Source organism: Paramisgurnus dabryanus, chromosome 21 (genome assembly GCF_030506205.2).
Source record: "Paramisgurnus dabryanus chromosome 21, PD_genome_1.1, whole genome shotgun sequence".
NCBI classification, from domain to species: Eukaryota; Metazoa; Chordata; class Actinopteri; order Cypriniformes; family Cobitidae; genus Paramisgurnus; species Paramisgurnus dabryanus.
Window position 1 is genome coordinate 11,091,482 of NC_133357.1, and position 20,791 is coordinate 11,112,272.

General features: G+C 36.6%; 1 protein-coding gene across 1 annotated transcript in view; it reads right to left on the reverse strand.

The window, feature by feature from the left end:
• dvl1a (dishevelled segment polarity protein 1a) overlaps positions 1-20,492 on the reverse strand; it is a 51,872-nt gene extending 31,380 nt beyond the window's left edge. The window contains exons 1-2 of the mRNA XM_065285540.2: positions 20,044-20,492; positions 4,122-4,191 (exon numbers count right to left, since the gene is read on the reverse strand). Of these exons, the coding sequence (XP_065141612.1) occupies positions 4,122-4,191; positions 20,044-20,213 (240 nt within the window). The 5' untranslated portion in view covers positions 20,214-20,492. The remainder of the gene's footprint in view (positions 1-4,121; positions 4,192-20,043) is intronic.
• Positions 20,493-20,791: the final 299 nt, after the last annotated feature.

Consider the following 20,791-nt stretch of genomic DNA (forward strand, 5'->3'; position numbering starts at 1 on the left):
AGATTGGTAAATTCATTTCCACGTCACCCAACAGGTTATATTCTGCGTGTTTCTACATAGGTTACGAGTAAAACAGCTTCGGACGATTCCGTTTTTGCAGCGATCTGAACAATTCATTCAAACTGATTCGCGAACCGATTTAAAACGTTTGGCCCATTCGCTTTGTAAAGAATCGACTCAAAAGACTCATTTATTTGCAACACTTTGTAAGGAATCGACTCAAACGAGTCATTATTTCGCGAATGCGCCAGAAACACAAGATAGCAATTTAAAAATAAAATACAAATTTCGTAATTAATTAAAATACAGTAACGAAGGAACGCTGCATAGTGTAAACGAAGTAAAAGTACAATTTATTTTTTTCCACCTCGGAAGGGCAACTTGAGTCGAGAAGGGCATATGGGCAGTTGCCCGGGCAACCTGAGCAACCCCCCTGTGCACGTCCCTGCCTCCCAGTAAAATTTTAGTCTAAAAATATATAACAATACAAATATATCAAATGAAAGAACAGACCCTCTGCTTCAAACAAATTAAACAAACAAACAAAAAGGTTAAAAAACTTTTCTACCTATCTATATTTTTTTCTCTGCTTAAAAACTCTTAAATATACGGAGCCCCTAAGGGGACATGGAGCAAAAATTAAATAAAGTTTAGTTTAATTTGCTCACGTGAAACTTTCAAGTGCTCATGCGAAACCTTAATGTGCAGAATTTTTTTAAGTTTAGTTTCGCATGCTCATGTGAAGCTATCGCGCGAGCACGTGAAACTATTGCGTGCTCACGTGAAACTATTGCATGTTCATGTGAAACTATTGCATGCGCACGTGAAAGTTTCACATGCGCACGCGATAGTTTCACGTGAGCACGCAATAGTTTCACGTGAGCACACAAAACTAAACTTTAAAAAAAATTCTGCACATGAAAGTTTCACGTGAGCACATGAAACTAAACTTTCGATTTTTTTTTACTTCAATGTCACCTTAGAGGCTCGGTATAAATATGGGTATTTTTCTTTTAAAAAGAATTATAAATAAATTAGCAAAAAGCTGAAATAATTGCATTTTTGTAAAGGAATTTTGTTAGAGTTTACATTCAGAACGATTATCAAAACATAAACAGAGTTTAAAATGAGTAAAATAAAGTTTTGGCTTCCGCTTTTCATAAATTTGGTAAGTGCGGATATTGCGGGTATTGCAGATTAACATAAACATTCATAAGGAACAAGTTTTTTAATGCAAATGTTTTCTCTTAATTGACGAGATAACTTGTCAATGGCAGGGAAAGAGTTAAGTATTGTGGCAGGTCACATTAAATGAGCATGCTCCTGCCAAACTTATATTTACTTTAGAAAAATGGATATAAACACCAGCATAACAGCACCCAAAACACACCATATGTTAGTGACCAATAATGTGGGTCTTTTAAACTGGTTTATAAGCAGAAAATTATGTTTTTCTGCAGCAGGAAGTATTTCGCATATTGTAGTCAATGCAATCCAACGTCTGTGCAGCTCTCTGCAGCTGTTTATTTCTAACACACAGCTCTCCACAAACCTGCAGTTTAAACAACTCTACACAACACCACAGGTCATGTGAACCTGAACGCCTGCTTGTTTAAGTGCAAATGTGTGTTTTACAGGAGAGAATATCATTTGTTAATCATTATTTCTTGCCACCATCAGATGTAAATATTTAAACAGTCCTGTATTTGTGAACTTCTGGCAGTTCCAATATTTTGATATCTTTAATAATGACTGAGTAAAATCATATCTCAGATTAAAATTAAACTTTGATGCTCCTAATCTCAGAATTAGATTATAAAATTTAAAGAGCACCTGTTGCATTGCTAAAAAAACAAGGTTATTTGGTATAATACAATGTTTTTGCGTGGTTTATGGTTCAAAAAACACATTATTTCCCACATACTTTACATTTTTGTAGCTCCAAATTTCCCACTCTTCCTGAAACGCACTGATTTTGTACAAAACACATCGATTTGAAAAGCGCTCTGTGTCCCTGATTAGCCAGCTAATCTGTATGTTGTGGTTGGCCTGAATACCTCTGAGGTCAGGTGGAAATGTGACCCTCCTTACCATGTTTGAAAGATTCGGTCACAATGCAATGCTAACAGGAGTTAACTTACAGGCTGTGAGTCCGAAGCGGGAGGAATTGTGATAATGTCAGTCTTGTTTACGTCACAAATCCCAGGAAGTAAACTGTTGACTACATTCCGTGTGTTGGTAACACGCGTCATAACTCGCATCATTACTTTGGGGTATGTACCTTTTGCATATCCTTAACATGTACTAATACACACTTAAGTACTATTCAGACGGGATTAGTTTAACATAGGGAGCTGGGGTAAAGCAACTTTTATCAGAACTTCTCAGTGATTTAGTCCCGTCCGAATTCTCCATGTCAGTAATCATTACAGCGACTTTTACCTACTCTAAAAAGGTCAGGAGAAATTACCTCCAGTGCGAATAGACCAGCTGTAAATATACATGTAAATTTCATCACTACCTATTATTTTGCGGGTTTCTTTTCAAATAAAAGCACTTAAAGAAGCATTTACTTGCGTTCTAGGCGGAAAACAAGTCAGTGGCAAGTCAATTCCTGAATACCAAAAAAGTCAAATTCACTTCTCAAAGGCATGGAACTGTTTCTAAAACTGACGTTCTCCCAAAATTGAAATTAAACACAGTGTTTTGAGTTTTTCTCTCTGTGTCATGTTATATGCACATGTGATATCAGGAAGCAAGGTAATGTGCACGTGACGACGAGAGAGGTGACGCGCTGCGTAATCGAGTTACCCCTCCCACTTCTGAATGTTTTACTGAGATTTCTAATCCCATGTGAATAGACCATCTACCACGGTAAAACTAATCTCGTCCAAATAGGGCTTTACACACCAATCGGACCATACTGTAGGTGCCCTTTTAGCCTGGATTTCACAGACATGGTCACATTCCTTTTAAATGAAAATAAATAAATCCTAAGTAAGGTCATGAGTAAGGTAAGGTCCTAACCCTGATTATTACACGGCTCTCTAGAATGCTCGATTCTGATTGGTCAGTTGAGACATTTGCAGGTTCGTTCTTTTCAAATAATAACCTCTCCAAAGTAATAACGCATAGCCGGTACTACTTGTACGAGTAAAATCGCTCCGCGCCAATAAAGATCAATAAAGATTACTGTTTGGCGCCATCTTGTGACAAACACTGGACAACCACGACAAGACACAGAGAGCTTACTGAGACTGAACTTGACAAAATAGAGCATGACAGCGAAGCCAACAACCAAAAAAATACAGAATGGGCATTAAAACTTCTCAAAGACTGGCTAAAAGAGAAAAAATGGAGACAGACAAGCATGAAGCAGAGGATCTTAATAAGGTATTACGATCATTTTATGCATCTGTGCAAAGTTTCGCGGAAGGATAAAAATGTTAATTTAAAACAAATATGCCAATAAAATGTTTCAAATTCATATTCATGTCCGTTTTTTTTCTTATGTGACAAGTAGCCGTGTAATAAGCGGGATAATGTAGAGGCAGCTGGTAGTTATCGGGAAATAAGCCCCTTCAGTGTAATACAAGACCCTCCGCTTTGCGTCGGGTCCTGATCACACTGTCGGGGCTTATTTCCCGATAACTACTGGCTGCCTCTACATTATCCCTTACGTAAGGTCATGTGAAAGATTGAAATCAATGAGTGAAATTAAACTTTGATGCTCCTAATCTATATTAGATTAAGATCGTTTAACCTGAATTATATAGGCAGGGTCACATTTTTATTAAATGTATGACGAGAATTGCAAGGATTTTGGATTTATATGATTGTGAAAAGTGGTCCTTAAATGACAGGTGGTTGTAGGGGGGTTAAAAAAATAAGATAATGTTATTACATATTTTCATAAACACATTTTAGATGTCAAAAGGCTTTTGGCTATTTAAACAAAAAGAAATATGTCTCTTCCATATGTTCTTCTTCAACTTCCTGTTTTAACAGGAAATAAACTTGATGGCGGTCCAGCCATTTTATAGGGGCTTCATGCATTTACAAGCTTAATATACTGAGGTTTTGCAACTTTGCAAAAACAGATCAGTTTGCATCTAACTTACCCAGGAGACCACTCTCCCATTAAAGCAAGGCAGCTTAGCGTTATCATCCGAAATTTCTTCCTTAACGACCCTGTGAGAAGAACACAGACCATTAGAGATTCTGTGAAACCAGCACCTAAAATTTCACACCAGTTTTCCAGTCCATTTGCAGAAAGTGGAGGCATATTAAAATCGTGTCACGCTCAAATCCTGGAATTTTCCACGTAGTTCTGAAATCCGGGCTGATGGGAATGCTGAATGCCCCTGTTGATCGACTACTCTGTTTTATAAACCCAGCCTCATTAGTACCCCATGCACTTTTCACATTAGCTACCGAAACTGAAGTTGTTTGATGTATACAGTGGCTTAGTATAAACAACATACATGTAAAGCAAATATTGTGTGTTTGTGTGTGGGTGTATGGGTGTTAAGGATCAGTGTGTTGATATATATTGGAATGAGCGCACATGTTTGTGTGAAAGGCACAGCTAGGGTGTCAGGGGCACAGGAGGTTATTAATAGAGTAAGTTAGCGTGTTGGCAGAGTGTCCAGGCTGTAAATTCCCTACAGAAATACCACACGGTTACCCTTTAACCCTGTAAGGCACGATTCAGCAGTCACACACCTGCTGGTCTCCTGTCACAGAGCACAGGTCCAGCACATTTACACATACACATACAAACCAGCCCATAATGTCCTTACTGGAAAGCTTTAACTGCACATGAGCAAACAGAATTAATATGATCGTGACCATATTTGACTAAGCTGATATTACATGCAGAAAGTATAAAGGATTATTTTTCGTGTATACTTTCATTTTAGTAAACAGTTATCTATTTTATCTATTAAAAGTTCTAATTTTCTAGGCAGATATGGCTAGGAACTATACTCTCATTCTGGCGTAATAATCAAGGACTTTGTTGCCGTAACATGGGAGTATGAGAGTATAGTTCCTAGCCATATCAGCCTAGAAAATTGCTAATTTTAATTTTCTGTTGGTCTAAGTACACGATGTAACTACAAAAGAATCAAGTTTTAAATAGGAAAAATATCACTCTTTGGTAATTTTTGAGCGTGATGCTAATGGTCTAATCAGATTCAATGGATTATGCTAAGCTATGCTAAAAGTGGTACTGACAGACGCGGAAATCAGCTGAATGGATTCCAAAACGGTAAAAATCAAATGTTTAACTCCAGAGGAGCTGGAAAATGAGCATATTTTCAAAAAAGTGGAGTGTCCCTTTAATGGTGGATAGATGTGATTTTGTTGCTTAGCCTTGTTGAGCCTGATATAAGAAGATAAAATGATGGGATTTTAATATAAAATTGTTTGTGTTCAACTGAAGGAAGGAAGGATTTGTGGTGCATCTTTAGTCATGTTTACCACAGATGCTATTTTACTCATAAATTGCTAACTGCTATTCTAAAAGCCCATTAGCGATTCCTGAGGGAAACCGTGGTGAATTAGCCTCCTGGGCTGGCATTGAAAATGACTAAACACTTCTTAACAACATCTCCCTTTATGCTCCGTCATCCCTTCATCTCTGTACATTCCTAGGCTTACTTTTTCTAATTCTGTTAAAGTCTCCATCTGCAAAACGAACAAATGTAAGATTACTGAAAAATACACAAATTAAAGCATCGACTCTAGCAGTGCATTCCTAGTATCAAGGCTTATAAAGTGTTGAGAGAGCTTCATGTCTTAAAAAAATCCAGCAGACTGCTGAAATGACAACATCTTCCTCTCTATTTTTTCAGAACTTCCGGGTCACGTCACCCATGCGGCTGTGAGACTGTTAAAGTGGGTTGAGCGAGACTGAAGGATGATGATAAAGGGGTTTTGTGAATAGAGCTACAAAACAAGGCGAGTTTCTGCATTCTGCTCCAGAACCCTGAGCCCAGCACAGGAAACTGGGGTGTAACTTTAGCCAAGTTTAGGAAGTGTTTGTGTCCTCTCAAGAGGCCCCTCCATATACAACAACATGCAGTAAGGACCAGGAGGGTGACCATAAGGAAGTGTGGTTTGACCAAGTAAAGTTAACGCCTTTTGTTACAAGTGTATAAATCTGTTATTCTGGGTAATATAGGCTACAAGACAATACAGTTGTTAATAAAGCTGATTCTCTGAATTGTAAAATCTATGACATCATCATGGTCTCTAGATGTGATTTGTTTCACTCCTAAAAAATTTTAGTATATACTTTTTTCAAATTTTTTCAAGTTTCAGATGACCATTTTGGTTGATCAGAAACATGATTTTATGCCAGTTTCTGGTCAAATAGAGTCATTTCAGATGATTTTTGAGAAGAGTCAATTTTTTTGTGTGTTTGGTCATGCAATCAAGTGTTTGTTTTTTTTCTATGGTGATTTTTAGTGTTTTGAGTCAAGAAGATTTCATAGTTTGACATGCCTTTTCCCCAAAGATGTTCCCCAAAGTTTTGTGGAGGGGATGGTGGGGGCATAAAATGTGTAAAAAAACGAGTAACATAGGCTCTATGGAACGTTTGGCGCAACTTGACTTGACACTTGTAGATGGGTCCCCTGGATAGCCCTGACTAGACCTTTCCAACGAGCCCAATGTCGAGGGTGTGACACTTTCAGGGGCGGAGCTACTGGCTTTTTTATTTCTTGAATAAAAATATTTCCTTGCCGAGCTATGGAGAGATTAGGGTTGGGTCAGAAATTCGATTATTCAAATAATTATTCTTATTATTCACCTTATTTTTGAATACGGAAGTAAGAGATGTGACGTATTTCCCTTTTTTTTGCGAGACGTCCGTTTCAATAGCCGGCCGGTAGTGTCGTGGAAGCATGCATAAAACATGATTTCAACAGTTATGGTAAATATTGACTACACTCTAAAAACAAACGGTGCTATATAGCACCAAAAGTGGTTCTTTGCTCGTAATCATAGAAGAACCGTTTTTAGTGCCATATAGCACCGGTGAAGCACCAGTGAAGCACCTGTGTAGAACCATATAGTGCTATGTAGAACCATATGTGGTGCTATATGGCCCTTATTTGGTTCTACACAGGTGCTTCACTGGTGCTTCACCGGTGCTATATGGCACTAAAAACGGTTCTTCTATGATTACGAGCAAAGAACCACTTTTGGTGCTATATAGAACCGTTTGTTTTTAGAGTGTACACCTGCCATGTATGACCCAGTGGGATGATAAAATTAAGAAGTGGCCTGATATATAATATGAAGATATATTCAATAATTTTGTGTTGTTGCTCGGGGGTGACGGGTCTTCAATGCACAACTCTAAAAGCACAAAGTCAGTCGCGTGTTTGTACATGAAATGGACCAAGATTTTGTGTTTTTAACCTTTTAGGAGATGGTTAAAAATGTCACAATTGTCCCTCTTGTGTGAGTTTTTTTTTAAACTGCAATTTTTAATTGACTTGTTTGCATATTTATGGCGAAACATAAAGCTTCATGCGCTCCGACAGTCAGCAGTATCTTTCTCATTCAACACACTGTATTAAGTTAGTTGAACAAACCATATTAAACTATTACATGTATTCACAGTGTTTCCTCTAGGATTTTTTAGAGGTGTGGCGGCAGGGGGCGCCCATGATGATTATAAATGTACATTATTTTTTTTAATTTAGAAAATAGGCTACAGTAAACTAACATGTATTTTTTTATATAATTTTCATACTGTCATTTTCTTTTCCTTATATTTATAGCATATTGCTTTTCTATCATTGATCTAAATTGTATTTTCTTAAAAAATACGTGTTTCGTACGGATCTTTCATTGTAGTTTTAATGTAGTGTGCAAGTTTAGTGTTACAGAGCTGTAGAAAAGTCACGCACTCCTGTTTGATAATCCGCACCGCTGTGATTGACAGAACATCCGAACAGTTATCCGACATCAGCAGCAATTTTATTCCACACCCGGCCTGTTTGACATAAAGACCCCGACCCGGTCACACCGCAAATCGCGCAGTTAAATATAAACCTTTAACGGTCTAACCTTTTGGTGTTGGATGTTAGACCCGCAATTAACTCTATTGAGTCCCAACCTGCATCTACAACGCAAATGACACGTTAATATTATTACACTCGTTACCTCAAATATTATGCGTTTTACCCGCGGGTACCCCGACCCTCCTATCTGAAACAGATGAAACAGTCTCACCTTCTGCTTCAAGTTTTTATTAACAACGTACTTCTCTTCCCACGGGAATAATGTAAGTTTCCTTCCAAACAGATTCGACTATTAATGTCTTGCAGTCCCATATAAGTAGTATTCAGTATTTAGCCTTTTGTTTTTAGACAAATATCTTATCATTTAATGTGAAACTTTGTGAGTGTCGATCTAAAGCACAGAAGATTGACAGCTGAGTGGTCAGCAGTGCGCTGCGTTTATAGCCTATACTGAATAACTAATGGCCAGATAAGTTGATAATATGAGTACAGTGATTACAAATGAATGTCCAAAAAACTCGTAATATGTTAAATCGAAAGTTTAATTATGTCATTTCTCGTAGCCCTGCGCTGCTTCTGTGTATATGCGCCGGTGAACATCATACGCGTGATGACCTTGCACCTCAAATTACCCTAAATTTATTGTCATACAGATAAAAGTAAAACAACATTCGAAACTGTAAATTTTGTATTTTTATTTGTGTAAACTCACAATAAGGAGAAAACATTGTATTTATTTAAAATAATTAAAAACATGACGTGCTTTCTGCTGATTTGGTTTTAGAGCGCGTCACAAAAAAAGAACACAAACTCAAATACTTTTTTATTCGTTTTGTCAATCTGATAATTATTTAAGTGTAACATATTTCGTGTAGGCTTATTTATTTTATTATTATTTCTCAAAACAGAGACGTAGCCTAATCATCATCTGTTGATTTAAATCTATTTGTGCATTAAACTAAACCCATGGGGGAAATTATGATATTTTAGGCGATTTATTTATAAATGAGTTTACAACGCGAATCCAGAAAGGAATTTATTTATTTTTAAAGACAGCCAGTCTGACAGGGCTATTTTGCGAGCTGCCGCCGTGGGTTTTGTCTAGAAGGGATACAGTAAATGCAGAAAAGTTAATGATTAGATTTGGAGGTAGGATTATTAGGATGAAAACAGCGGCTCTGGCTAAATGAGATACAAATACATCCTACAATCGTGTGAAATTTTGTGTTTAGAGTTGGGTTTGGGTGAAGGATTAGGATAAAACAGTGTTCATCCGGCATGATTTCGTTTGCTGTATCGCTTCTATCCACAACCGAAGGCGTGGCAGGGATGTTTTAGGCGTGGCAGGCCGCCACGGTAGAATGTATATAGCGGAAACACTGTATTCAGTATTGTTTTCATTTTATGAAAATATTATTACATCACTTCTTACGCACTAAATGGAGACATGAGCTTATGAAATTATTAGGTTATTTAAAAATTATTTGCTTTTTCATTTAAAACATTACAAAAGTACACGCAAACACATTCAGAACTATTAAAAAAATTAACTAATAAGCAGTTTATGTCATATATTTTCTGTACTGTAATCGCATTTTTGTATTAACTCTTTCCCCGCCATTGACGAGATAACTCGTCAATTAAGAGAAAACGCTTCCCTGTCAATGACAAGAATTTCCGGTTTTCCGCAATACCGCTATTATAGCACTTCTGCAACTCATTCAACTCCACCCCAAACTTGTCCAACTTGAGTAGTTTCTATATAAATGTAAAAATTTATAGTAGAGACTTGAACAGGGGCGTTGCTAGACATAAAGCTTTACTGGGGCACAGGCCCCCCATTTTTTGCTGACTTTCTTTTGAAAGCCTGCTGTGTGCAAGAAGTGTGCAACACTTCTATACAATGTCCTTTGCTTAACCCACTTTTCTACAGTGCAACAGTTACTGTGAAAGATACATATGTACAAATGTAATCTTCATCATACCTAACATTATTAACATGTTTGGAAATAATGACAGCAGAAAAATATTTTCTACATTATACAATGATAGCAATGATTAACAACTTATTTTTACAAGAATATTTTTACAAGAATATTTTAAGAAACCAGTCATTTTGACTCCTATACTAAATAATCTCAGTCATAGTTACTGCTAACTGTTATGTAAGTTAGTGTCCTAGAGTTAAATATTAGTGAACTAAATATTAATTTAATATCTGAAAATACAGAACAGTATAACACATACATCTGTTGATTTTCTCGGCAACAATGCAATTCTATAGACTTGACAAGAGGTTTTCCTGAGATTTTTCCCCTAATGTTTGAGACCCGACAGGGTCAGGATGTAGTTTGTCTAACTTAAACTCATCATCTCTCCTTTCTTCTTCCCTTTCCCTGCTTTGCACAAAACATTTCTGATGTCCATCTACAGAAGCCAATAATGATCGAGTCAAAATAATATTAGCATTATTATTTAGAAACTTACTTTAGTTTCGTTATGCTTTCATAAGCACTCGTGTGGCGTCACCTTTTGAATGCGGTTGTGCGCAGTGAACACAAACGCGCGCGGCCATGGATACGTGCGTGCACGCGTCAATGCGAATGCTTCGTTGCTTTTACAAGCCTAAATTGGATAACTACTTTGCATAAAGATCCGTTTTTGGCGCGATTGTCTTTGTAAAGGATTGCACTAGTTAACTGCTAAAATTTTAACTTGAGATTTACACTGGGGCACAAAAGATTTACACTGGGGCACGTGCCCCAGTAAAAGGGGTCTAGCGACGCCCCTGGACTTGAAACTTGGTAAATATACTAACTGGAGGACACCCAATCGATTGCACAAGGTTTTGACTCAATTGCCCCTCCACCAGTTGAGATACGGTACTGCATTTTTTTTATACAAAATGTAGATCTGGATATACCTTTTCGAGGGTGCCGAACCAGTTGGTGAAGTTTTTGAATCGATCAGACCTTTGGTTTTCGAGATATAGACATATCCAAATTGTTCACATTAGGTTCCCAATTTTTTTTCGAGTTCACAAATCACAAATTCTGTTACTTAGAAAATAACAGCACACCACCTAACAAACTGAGCAATTTTAGTTATTTCATTCTTGTTTTAGCCAAAAGCCTTTTTGGCTTATACAAAGGAAATTAATTAATTGAACATGGTGCTCGCAACACCAAGGTCCTGGGTTCAATCCTAAGTGAACTCACATATTGTTTAAATTTATGAATTTGCATTATCAAAATCAAACATATCTGGCATGTTGTTCGATATAATGGCTCTAAACTTTAGCCCTTCCTTAATTAAATTGGGTACCAACTGAGAGGGAGGCGATGGGGTGGAGGGGGGATGCTGCAAAACTAACTTTAAATAACTCACATGCACCATAAGCCGCTTTGGATAAACACACCTGCCAAATGTACAACTGTAAATCTGATGCAAGCTTGCAGTTAGATCTAGCAAGCGTAAGTCAATTACAGCATGTAAACATAAGCTTTTATTCGAAAATCCACATTTTTCTGGATTTTCTGACTGACAATAACGTGATCATGCTATTATCTACTTTAGGGATTTTATCCCACGCATGACCGTCAGCTGCCAGCTATATCCAAATCAAATACGGCTCAGCTCAGCATGACCCTATAACTAATAATCCGAACCTAGACGCAACAAGCCAACCAGACCTGATTAATTCCAGATAATCCGTTAGTGAATGGAGGAAACCCCTGCTAAAAATCTCTCTCTATATATGTATGACAATATCTGGAGATTATCAACCTACAAGCTTTCAGGAGCAGGACGCCACATCCCTTTCAGTCTTTCATGAGTGCATCTCTTAATACAACACGTGACAGCAGCACTTTAAAGATTAAACACACTTGAAATCTTTCTGTGAGGTCTGCAAGGGCCTGATAAAAAATACATTAACCTGGCACGACTGTAAAATCCATTATTGAGTATCCGTTAGTTAAAACATAAGTGTTGGGGATACATGATACCTTAAATATTTCTAAAAACCATTATTTCCAGTGTTCATTCATACATACACACCACTGATATACCTCCTGACTGTAACTGATATCTTGGATTAAGTTAACCAACAACCACAACTGAGGTTTACCGACACAGATCTGCCCCTCAGAGATATGTGCCGTTGCTGTCCATCCTCCAAACGGGTTTGAAAGGTTATTATCAGATTGTGGTGGATTATAATAATAAAAGATATTATCAAAAGCAATACAATGTTTAGTATTACAAAGGACACACACAGTTGAGCTCTATGGCAGTAACAGAAGGATTAGTGAGGTTTATTTTGGATGGAGTAAGGCTAGTTATGCTGTGTTGATAAGGACTAGGTCTTCATCCCTGAGTTCATGGGTTCACCTCATCGCTGATTTGTTAATAGCTGTGTTATTCTACACATTGCTAAAGTCTAAGTATTAACAGCCTCTAGTGATGTGTTTCCCAAGGCATCTGTTACAAACAATTTTTATCAATTCATATCAATGTAAACCTGTAATTAGATTAAGTCTTAAATGGACAGTTCACCTTAAAATACTGGGTGAAGAAATAATAACATTGAAGTGTAGGTAAAAAAAAAAAATCAGGATTTTCTAAAACCAGATGCTGGACATTTGAGGCCTCATTTGAGATGTTGTCCTGTGTTCTGGTTAAAGACTGAACAATGCATGATTGACTACACATAATGTTTAATGCATTAAAGCACTTTAAGTGGTGTTGTCCCGTGAGTGGGACACCTAAGTTTACCTCAATATATTGTTGGAAAGGTCTAAGCCTCTAGAATACATATTTCAACAGTGTTTTATAAAATAAATTACGTAGGAAGAGTAATTGATTCATTTATGAGGAGAGTGTGCCTCAAAACATTTATATCCTGCGAAATGTCACTGTTCCGCCAGAAGGACGCCTACATTTACCTCAGTGTTTTGCATGTGAATTCTTATCCAATTATGACAAACTATATATTGTTTGAAAACTCTAAGAGTGTAGATTTCATTTATCATCACCATTTTTGGTAAAGGAATGACATAGTGAGAGACATTTTCTAAAATGCCACGGGTATACATGTGGGCCCACGTTGTTATTATATATTTGTAACACTAATACCCTGTTCCTAATCAATCATGACAAACTATATATCACTGGAAAGCTCTAAGAGTGTAGTCTTCATATTGCATCACCATTTTGGAAAAATTTTGATGTAGTGAGAGTCAGTTTTTTAACATGTCAAACGGCCACAGGTACACTCAATTTGTTTTTACATATGTATAGCACTAATACCCTGCTCTAAACCTAAACAATCTTGACAAACTATATATTGTTGGAAAGCTCTAAGTGTGTAGTTTTCATATTTCATCACTGTTTTGGGAGAGTTATGAGGTACACTGTAAAACCTAACAGTTAACTTAACTCAAACCATTTAAGTAAACCGGTTGCATTAGACCATTTAAGTTTTAAAACACATAAATTTAAGTACTGTGAACTTGAGTCATGTGCATTATGCACTTATATTTAAGTAGTGTGAACTTAAATATAAATTCATAACTGCACATGACTTAATTTGTTATAGTTCACAATACTCAAATGTATGTGTTTTAAAACTAATGCAACCGGTTTACTTAAATGGTTTGAGTTAACTTTTAGGTTTTACAGTGTATTGAGAGTCTGAAATGTCACAGGGCCACAGGTAGGCCAAATTTGATTTTACATATTTATAACACTAAACCCTTACTCTAAACCTAAAAAATCATGACAAACTATATATCAATAGAAATCTCTCAGAATGTAGTTTTCATATTTCAATGTCATCTGATAACAGAAACAATATAGTGAATTTTTTTTTGTTACATGACCCCCCCATAGGAATGCATATTAATTATTATATATTCATAAAACTATTTAAAATCTTCAAAAATGTTGACACACTATATATTGTTGGAAAGTTTTCATATTTCAAAACCTATTGCAGTAATATAATGTAGTGACAGTAATTTATGAATTTTTGACAAGAGTATGCAGCAAACCATTGAAATTTGATTCAGAACTACTTGAGACTTATGGCTTCATGTTTGCATTATTACTTTTTTAAATATTTACATTTTTATAATTTTATTTATAAAATGTATATGTTATTGAATTATTTGTAATTATTAAAATAAATGTAAACTGCACTGGAAAAAAATGGCTCATTCAATTTGCTCAATTTTTTTAGGTAAGTGGTTGCAATCAATTTATTTAGGCTACATTTAAACAAAAAAAATTAGAAAAATAAAATTAAATTAAAAACTTTTGTTTAAATGTAGCTTAAACAAATTGATTGCAACCACTTACCTTAAAAAAATTGAGTAAATTGAATGAATAATTTTTTTCAGTGATAACAATTTATTTATTTAATATTTTCACTTGCTGGTACTTCTGTGAAAACTCCAAAGTGTCTATAAAACAAGACCAAGATTAGGCGTCTAGACCAAAAAAAATGCCAGAGTTATATTAATTTGTAGGTGAATATCATGAAAAAAATGATTCATTCAATTTTTTAAGGTAAGTGGTTGCAATCAATTTATTTAAGCTACATTTAAACAAAAAAATTAGAAAGGCAAAACAAAACAAAAAACTTTTGTTTAAATGTAGCTTAAAGATGCAGTTTGTATTATTTTCGCCGCTAGATGGCGCCAGATCAAACAATAACAATGATGTTGTTTACTGACGCTCTGAAGCAGCGTGGAATTATGGGATTTGTAGTCTTTAACTCAACCACTGATGGCCATCAATCAGACGCGAACGAGAAATCACGTAAGGTAATCAAGTCTTATAAATGTTGCGTTTGATGACATCGTTTATTTCATTATGTAAGTTTATATGTGATGTTCAAAACGAAATTGTTAGTCATATTGATATTACAGTATTAGTCCAAATTCGATGGTAAACACAGCACAGAATTAAGTTTTCAACTTACAATCTACAATGATTTTTGACATAATGTATTGACAGTACAAATCTTATTGTGAAGTGTCTTAAAATGACCATTTATATTGCTGTACAATACCTTTGATGTGCATATCGTCCGCGGGAAGACGCGCTGATTACAATCTACACACTAATGTTGTGATCAATATAATAGCATACGTTTTTTGAAGGGTTACGAATCAAAACAACTCACCCATCGCGTAAAACACAAGCAGGATCAGAATCTCGGTCTAGTTAAATGTTGTCGTGAAGCTCTCTCCATCCAGATAATGCAACAACAAATTGATCCTCCCTCGTTTTGTTCCAAACTCTTCTTGGGTCGTTTGGTTGGCCCGTACGCTTACAGGAGCTGACACAACCAGCGGCAGACGGTACAGAGATATCCATAAGTTCATAAGCAAGCGCGTAGCCCGACAGGCGCTATCACATAGTTCCGCATTTGTCCACAACACTGGCTCGCTGCGTCCGAAAACTCAAGGCAGTGAGGACTTGTTGCCTCGCTGCCTCTTGAGGAAATGACTTCGGCCTCGGAGGCCTGTAGGCCGCTCAGAGAAAGGCTTTCCGACGCTTTTCAAAGGCAGCGTGTTTGAAATATAAACAGAGAGCGCCTTTGTGATAACTAATCACATATTTGAAAACTACAATACTAATTTCTCGCTAGAAATGCAATTAAAATGCTTAAAAAGTGAAAATATACGTTTATTTTCACTAAATTTGTGCTCCAGCTGCTTCCTTGGCCGCCATTTTATTTTTTCGAGCTCGACCACTGTTGTCATGTTATTTACGTCAGTAAAGGCGGTGACAAAGGGTCACATGGATATTAACGTCATTGACAGGAGACTGCACTGCCCCTTGTCAATGTTTTGAATGGAAATTTTCTCATGATTTACAAGTAGTTGAAACCATTACAGATATTGATAGTAATCAGATGGACAAAATATATAACACTGACCTAGTGGTTTTTGGACATTTTACTGCAAATATCTTACAAATTGCACCTTTAAATAAATTGATTGCAAATTACTTACCTTAAAAAAATTGATTAATTTGAATGAATCATTTTTTTCAGTGGCAACCCCCCCACCCAAAGGGTATGTGCGCCACTTAAGGGTTAAACCAAATGCAACTGAAACAACTTATCTTGGACTGCTTTCTGTTTCTGAATTATGTGTTGTGACTCATGTCAGCATAGTTCTGTAGTTATGTACTGTTAAAATTTTGCTCCATATGCCAATTTGTCTTGAAACTCAAACCATCCAGGTTCCAGCTTCAAATAATTTTAGCATAGGAAAGTGCCAGGAAGAAACTAAAAAAATCTGTCACTATATTATTTATATCATCAGATGACCTTGAAATATGAACACTACATTCTGAGAGCTTTCTAGTGATATATAGTTTGTCATGATTTTTTGTGGTAGAAATATTTAAAATTAAATTTGGCCTACCTGTGGCCCCGTGACATTTTAGAAACTGACTCTCACTACGTCATAATTCTCCCAAAATGGTGATGAAATATGAAAACTACACACTTAGAGCTTTCTAACAGTATATAGTTTGTCAAGATTGTTTAGGTTTAGAACAGGGTATTAGTGCTATACATATGACTTTAAATGTCAAATGTTGTATTCGTTCACGCAATCTCCAATCACCATTGCCAACCACGCACTCAATGCTAGGTGTGACAGGAAAGCAACGCTGTTAGTAAACTATCTTATGTTAACAGGAAAAGCAAGTTTGTTTGAAAGGTTGCGCTAGAACACCGTCATGTGCAAGTTTTGCCTATAATGTTTAAAAAGTTTAGGATCAGTAAGTCTTAGCTATTCTAAGTGGGCTTAGGAGGCTGAAACTGTGACAAATATCCACAACATTCCCTAAAACTCCATTAAAATATCTTCGACATTAATCAAAATCCCTGCTTGTGTGCCTCTTTTGATTAAAGCAGACTATGACCTCTGAATCTAAATTAGGGATCCAGAAACACATTAAACGTACAAGGAGAACTATAAGTACATGGGAGGATACATGCAGTACATAAAAGACTGTAGGTACAGCTACACCAATGCTTAACACTATCACTTTAAAACATCTGGAAACACTGCAGTGTTTGAATAGGAATCAAATAAAACACAGACCTGTGCAAACTGAGTCATCCATAACCCTGTGGTCAGGTTTTGGGAAAACGCTACAAAAAACTTAAAGGTATTTTACTGTTATTTTTGTGGTGGGTCAGCTAAAAATCTAACCCAATGTTTTGCTATGCTTAAGAAACTGTAATAATGTGTCTGTAACTATCAAACCACTTTCTGATGCAATATACTTTTTAATACTTTAATATTTTAACATTATTGCCAACATTGTCTAACAAAAAAAGAACTATTCTAGCCTTATGACATTTTAAAGAGGACATTTCACAAACTTTTAATCTTTGGTGTCCCCAGAGTACATATGTAAAGTTGTAGCTCAAAATATCATATAGATAATTTATTATAGCATTTTAAAATTGCCACTTTGTAGGTGTGAGCAAATGTGCCGTTTTTGTGTTTGTCCTTTAAAATGCAAATGAGCTGATCTCTGCACTAAATGGCAGTGCCGTGGTTGGACAGTGCAGATTTAAGGGCGGTATTATCCCCTTCAGACATCAAAAGGGGAGCCAAATTTCAAAGACCAATTTTTTAACATGCTTGCAGAGAATGCTTTACCAAAATAAATGGCGTTTTTCCATTGCATAGTGTCCCATGGTTTGGTTTGGGTCAGCTTACTTTTGGGGGCTTTTCCATTGGGTGCAGTACGTAGTACCCAATACTTTTTTAGCACCACCTCGGTCATCGCTCTAATGTAAAAGATTAGCTTTACCTTCATGCTAGCTTTCGCTGTTCCAAGTAAACCTATTGTCATTTGTGCTTTGCTGTAAGTTCCCAAACTCCATTTTAGCGATGAAACACCATAACTGTTTTTTCCAGACTGGCAGTTTGTGGCGTCACATTCGCGACGCGCACGTCCGCATATATACTTAAATGCAACTTAATGAGGCTCAGCGGAGTGCGTTGACTGAGGTGTTTGTACAGAAACTGTCATGTGAGATACGCAGGTAGTGATAAACGCAATGTGCAAACATCTATTTGTGGTGGTCAATTTTAATTTTGTGGCGGACTGAGGAATAAATGAATGTATGGGGATGTACAAAGACGCTCTCACTTGTATGATGTCACAGCAGTAGGCAGCGCAAATATAACGACACGCCTATAATCCCTCCCACTCCGAAGTGTTACTAAACTAGATGGAAAAGCTAACCAAGCCAAGTGAGGTAAGCTGACCCGACCTGACCCAAACAAAACCGTGGGGTACTATGCAATGGAAAAGCGCCATAAGTTACTGGGTTGATGTTTTTCACATTTTCTAGGTTGATAGAAGCACCAGGAACCCAATTATAGCATCTAAACATGAAAAAAGTCAAATTTTTATGATATGTCCCCTTTACAACATAAAATTACAACATAATTTCTCAAAGAAAGTATTTATCAGTGTTGTAGTCAAGACCACCTAAACCAAGACCAGAAGATGACAAGACCAAAACTTTGAGGGGCTGAGACCAAGGCCAAAGACAGTCAAGACCGATAAAAGATCAAGACCACCAAGACTGGTCTCAAGTACTACAACACAAGTATTTATTACCAATATAATGAACCATCTGATTAAATTTTCCTAAATCTCTGATGAGTCCTCCTGACATCAAAAAATTTCAGATCTATACTCATATTTTCTGTTATAATAGAAAAAATGGATGTGAAAAAAGGACAACATACTTTGTAGGAATTCTGTGAACTAAAATGCCAAAACAAATGGAGAAGGGACGGCTCTTTGAAGAAAAAATAATATTTATTTTATTTTATTGTCATGTGTGCATTTATGAGGAAGAAACAACGTTATGGATGTCACTTTTCTCCATCATGGATGAGACAATTCTGAAAGTTGCACTAACTATGCGGAATAATTATTTAAGCTGCCAAATATGGACATCTGAGATATCACATGTGGCTAAAAACATTTTTTTTTTACTTTTTTCATGGGTTGACATTTCCATGTAATTTGAATAAAGTATGACTAAAAAAGCACGCTTCTCATACCTGACTTTATTTTAACAAAAACAATGCTGCACCTTATAGCAGAAAATCAAAGAGAACCGCTAATTTTTATATTACCTGACAGCGTGTTTGTTTTCATTTGGAAATATTTGGCAACTAATCCGCTCTAGACAGTGACAAATTGGAAAGTGACAGTATAGTTTGACAGCTGCTGTCCCTTTTAGTTTCTCTCCACTAAATACTGATCATTTTATAGTGACAGCAAATGACTGAAACACAAAAGACTGTGACTCATGACTTAAGAGTTTGCAAAGGGTTGTAGTATGAACAGATGAGGATCTCATTTAGTTCACTGGATTAAAAGGTTATACTTGATGTTGAAGAAATCAATTCAACGCCATGGTCTTTCATTGATCTGACCAGCATATAAGTACACGTCTGTCAGATACGGCAGTATAAATAAATGTGCTGTCGTAGTTTTAATAGATCATTTTGAGGTGTTTATATTTCACGATGACAGCACCTGCACCATGCAGGCCGACGTACGCTTTAAACTTAAAGGGAACCAGAGCACGTCAATATCAGGTGATCACGTGAACCTGTGGGCTATAAGGAAACCAGCATGATTTACTGTACTGTATATGCTATGCACCATGAGGACAACTTTAGGTGTGTGACTGGAGTTGACAAAATTAGCTCTGTTGCAGTGCATGTGGTGACGGGTTCTCAGTCGCGCGCATTAGAACACAGGTTCAAAGCAGGTGCCCGCAACAACTGTAGCGACGTCACAACGAACAACCAAGCGACCCGAGCGCGTTCACAACGGTTTGACAGGCAGCACTGCCATAATGCTGACTCGATCATGGGTGTGATCGTTAAATAAATACAGACAGTACAATATGAGCAAATCACAATCCTCTACTCACCCGAAATCCTGATCCATAGATTTGAAGAAGAATTTATAACTATTGACAGGTCGGTTGTTGAGGACATTTTTAAAATCCGCCAACGTGACTTTTTCCGGAGAAACCGTCAGCTTCACTAAATACGGGGTTTCTTCTTCGTCGATATGGTATATGATTTTGGTCTCCGCCATGAGTAGGCTTATATGAGTAGGACAATCATTGACAGAAGGAGCAAGGGTTGCAGCAGTAGCGCGGTACAAAAATATATTTGTAGACTATAACTCGTGAAGTGTCATACACGCCCTATAAGGCGACATTACTGCTTGTTGGTTTTCAGCAAAAAGCCTGCCGGTCGTTTACGGAGTTTGTTTCCAGACATAATCGAGCCTCGCGCGTCTATATCACAGCGTCAATGTTTCTGTCTGATCGCCAGTAAAACAGGAAGGGACGCTTCACATCCCTATGAGCTGCTGCTAGAGTTCACGAGATTTCTCTCTTACCACAGTTTACTGTAGAGTTATACTGCCCTCTTTCGGTCTAAGTTTTCTTTCTTTCTGTCTGTCTTTTATTATTTATTTATTTCCTTCTTTTATTCTTCCTTTCTTTCCTTTACTTCATCTTTTAGTTCTTTCTTTTTTAGGGTTTTTAGAAAAGAAAGCTTTCTTTTTTAACCTCATTTCTTTATTATGTATTGCCCGCTTTTATTCTTTCTCTCTTTCCTTTGATTCTATCTTTTAGTTTTCTTTTTCAGTTTTTTTTTTTGAAAAGA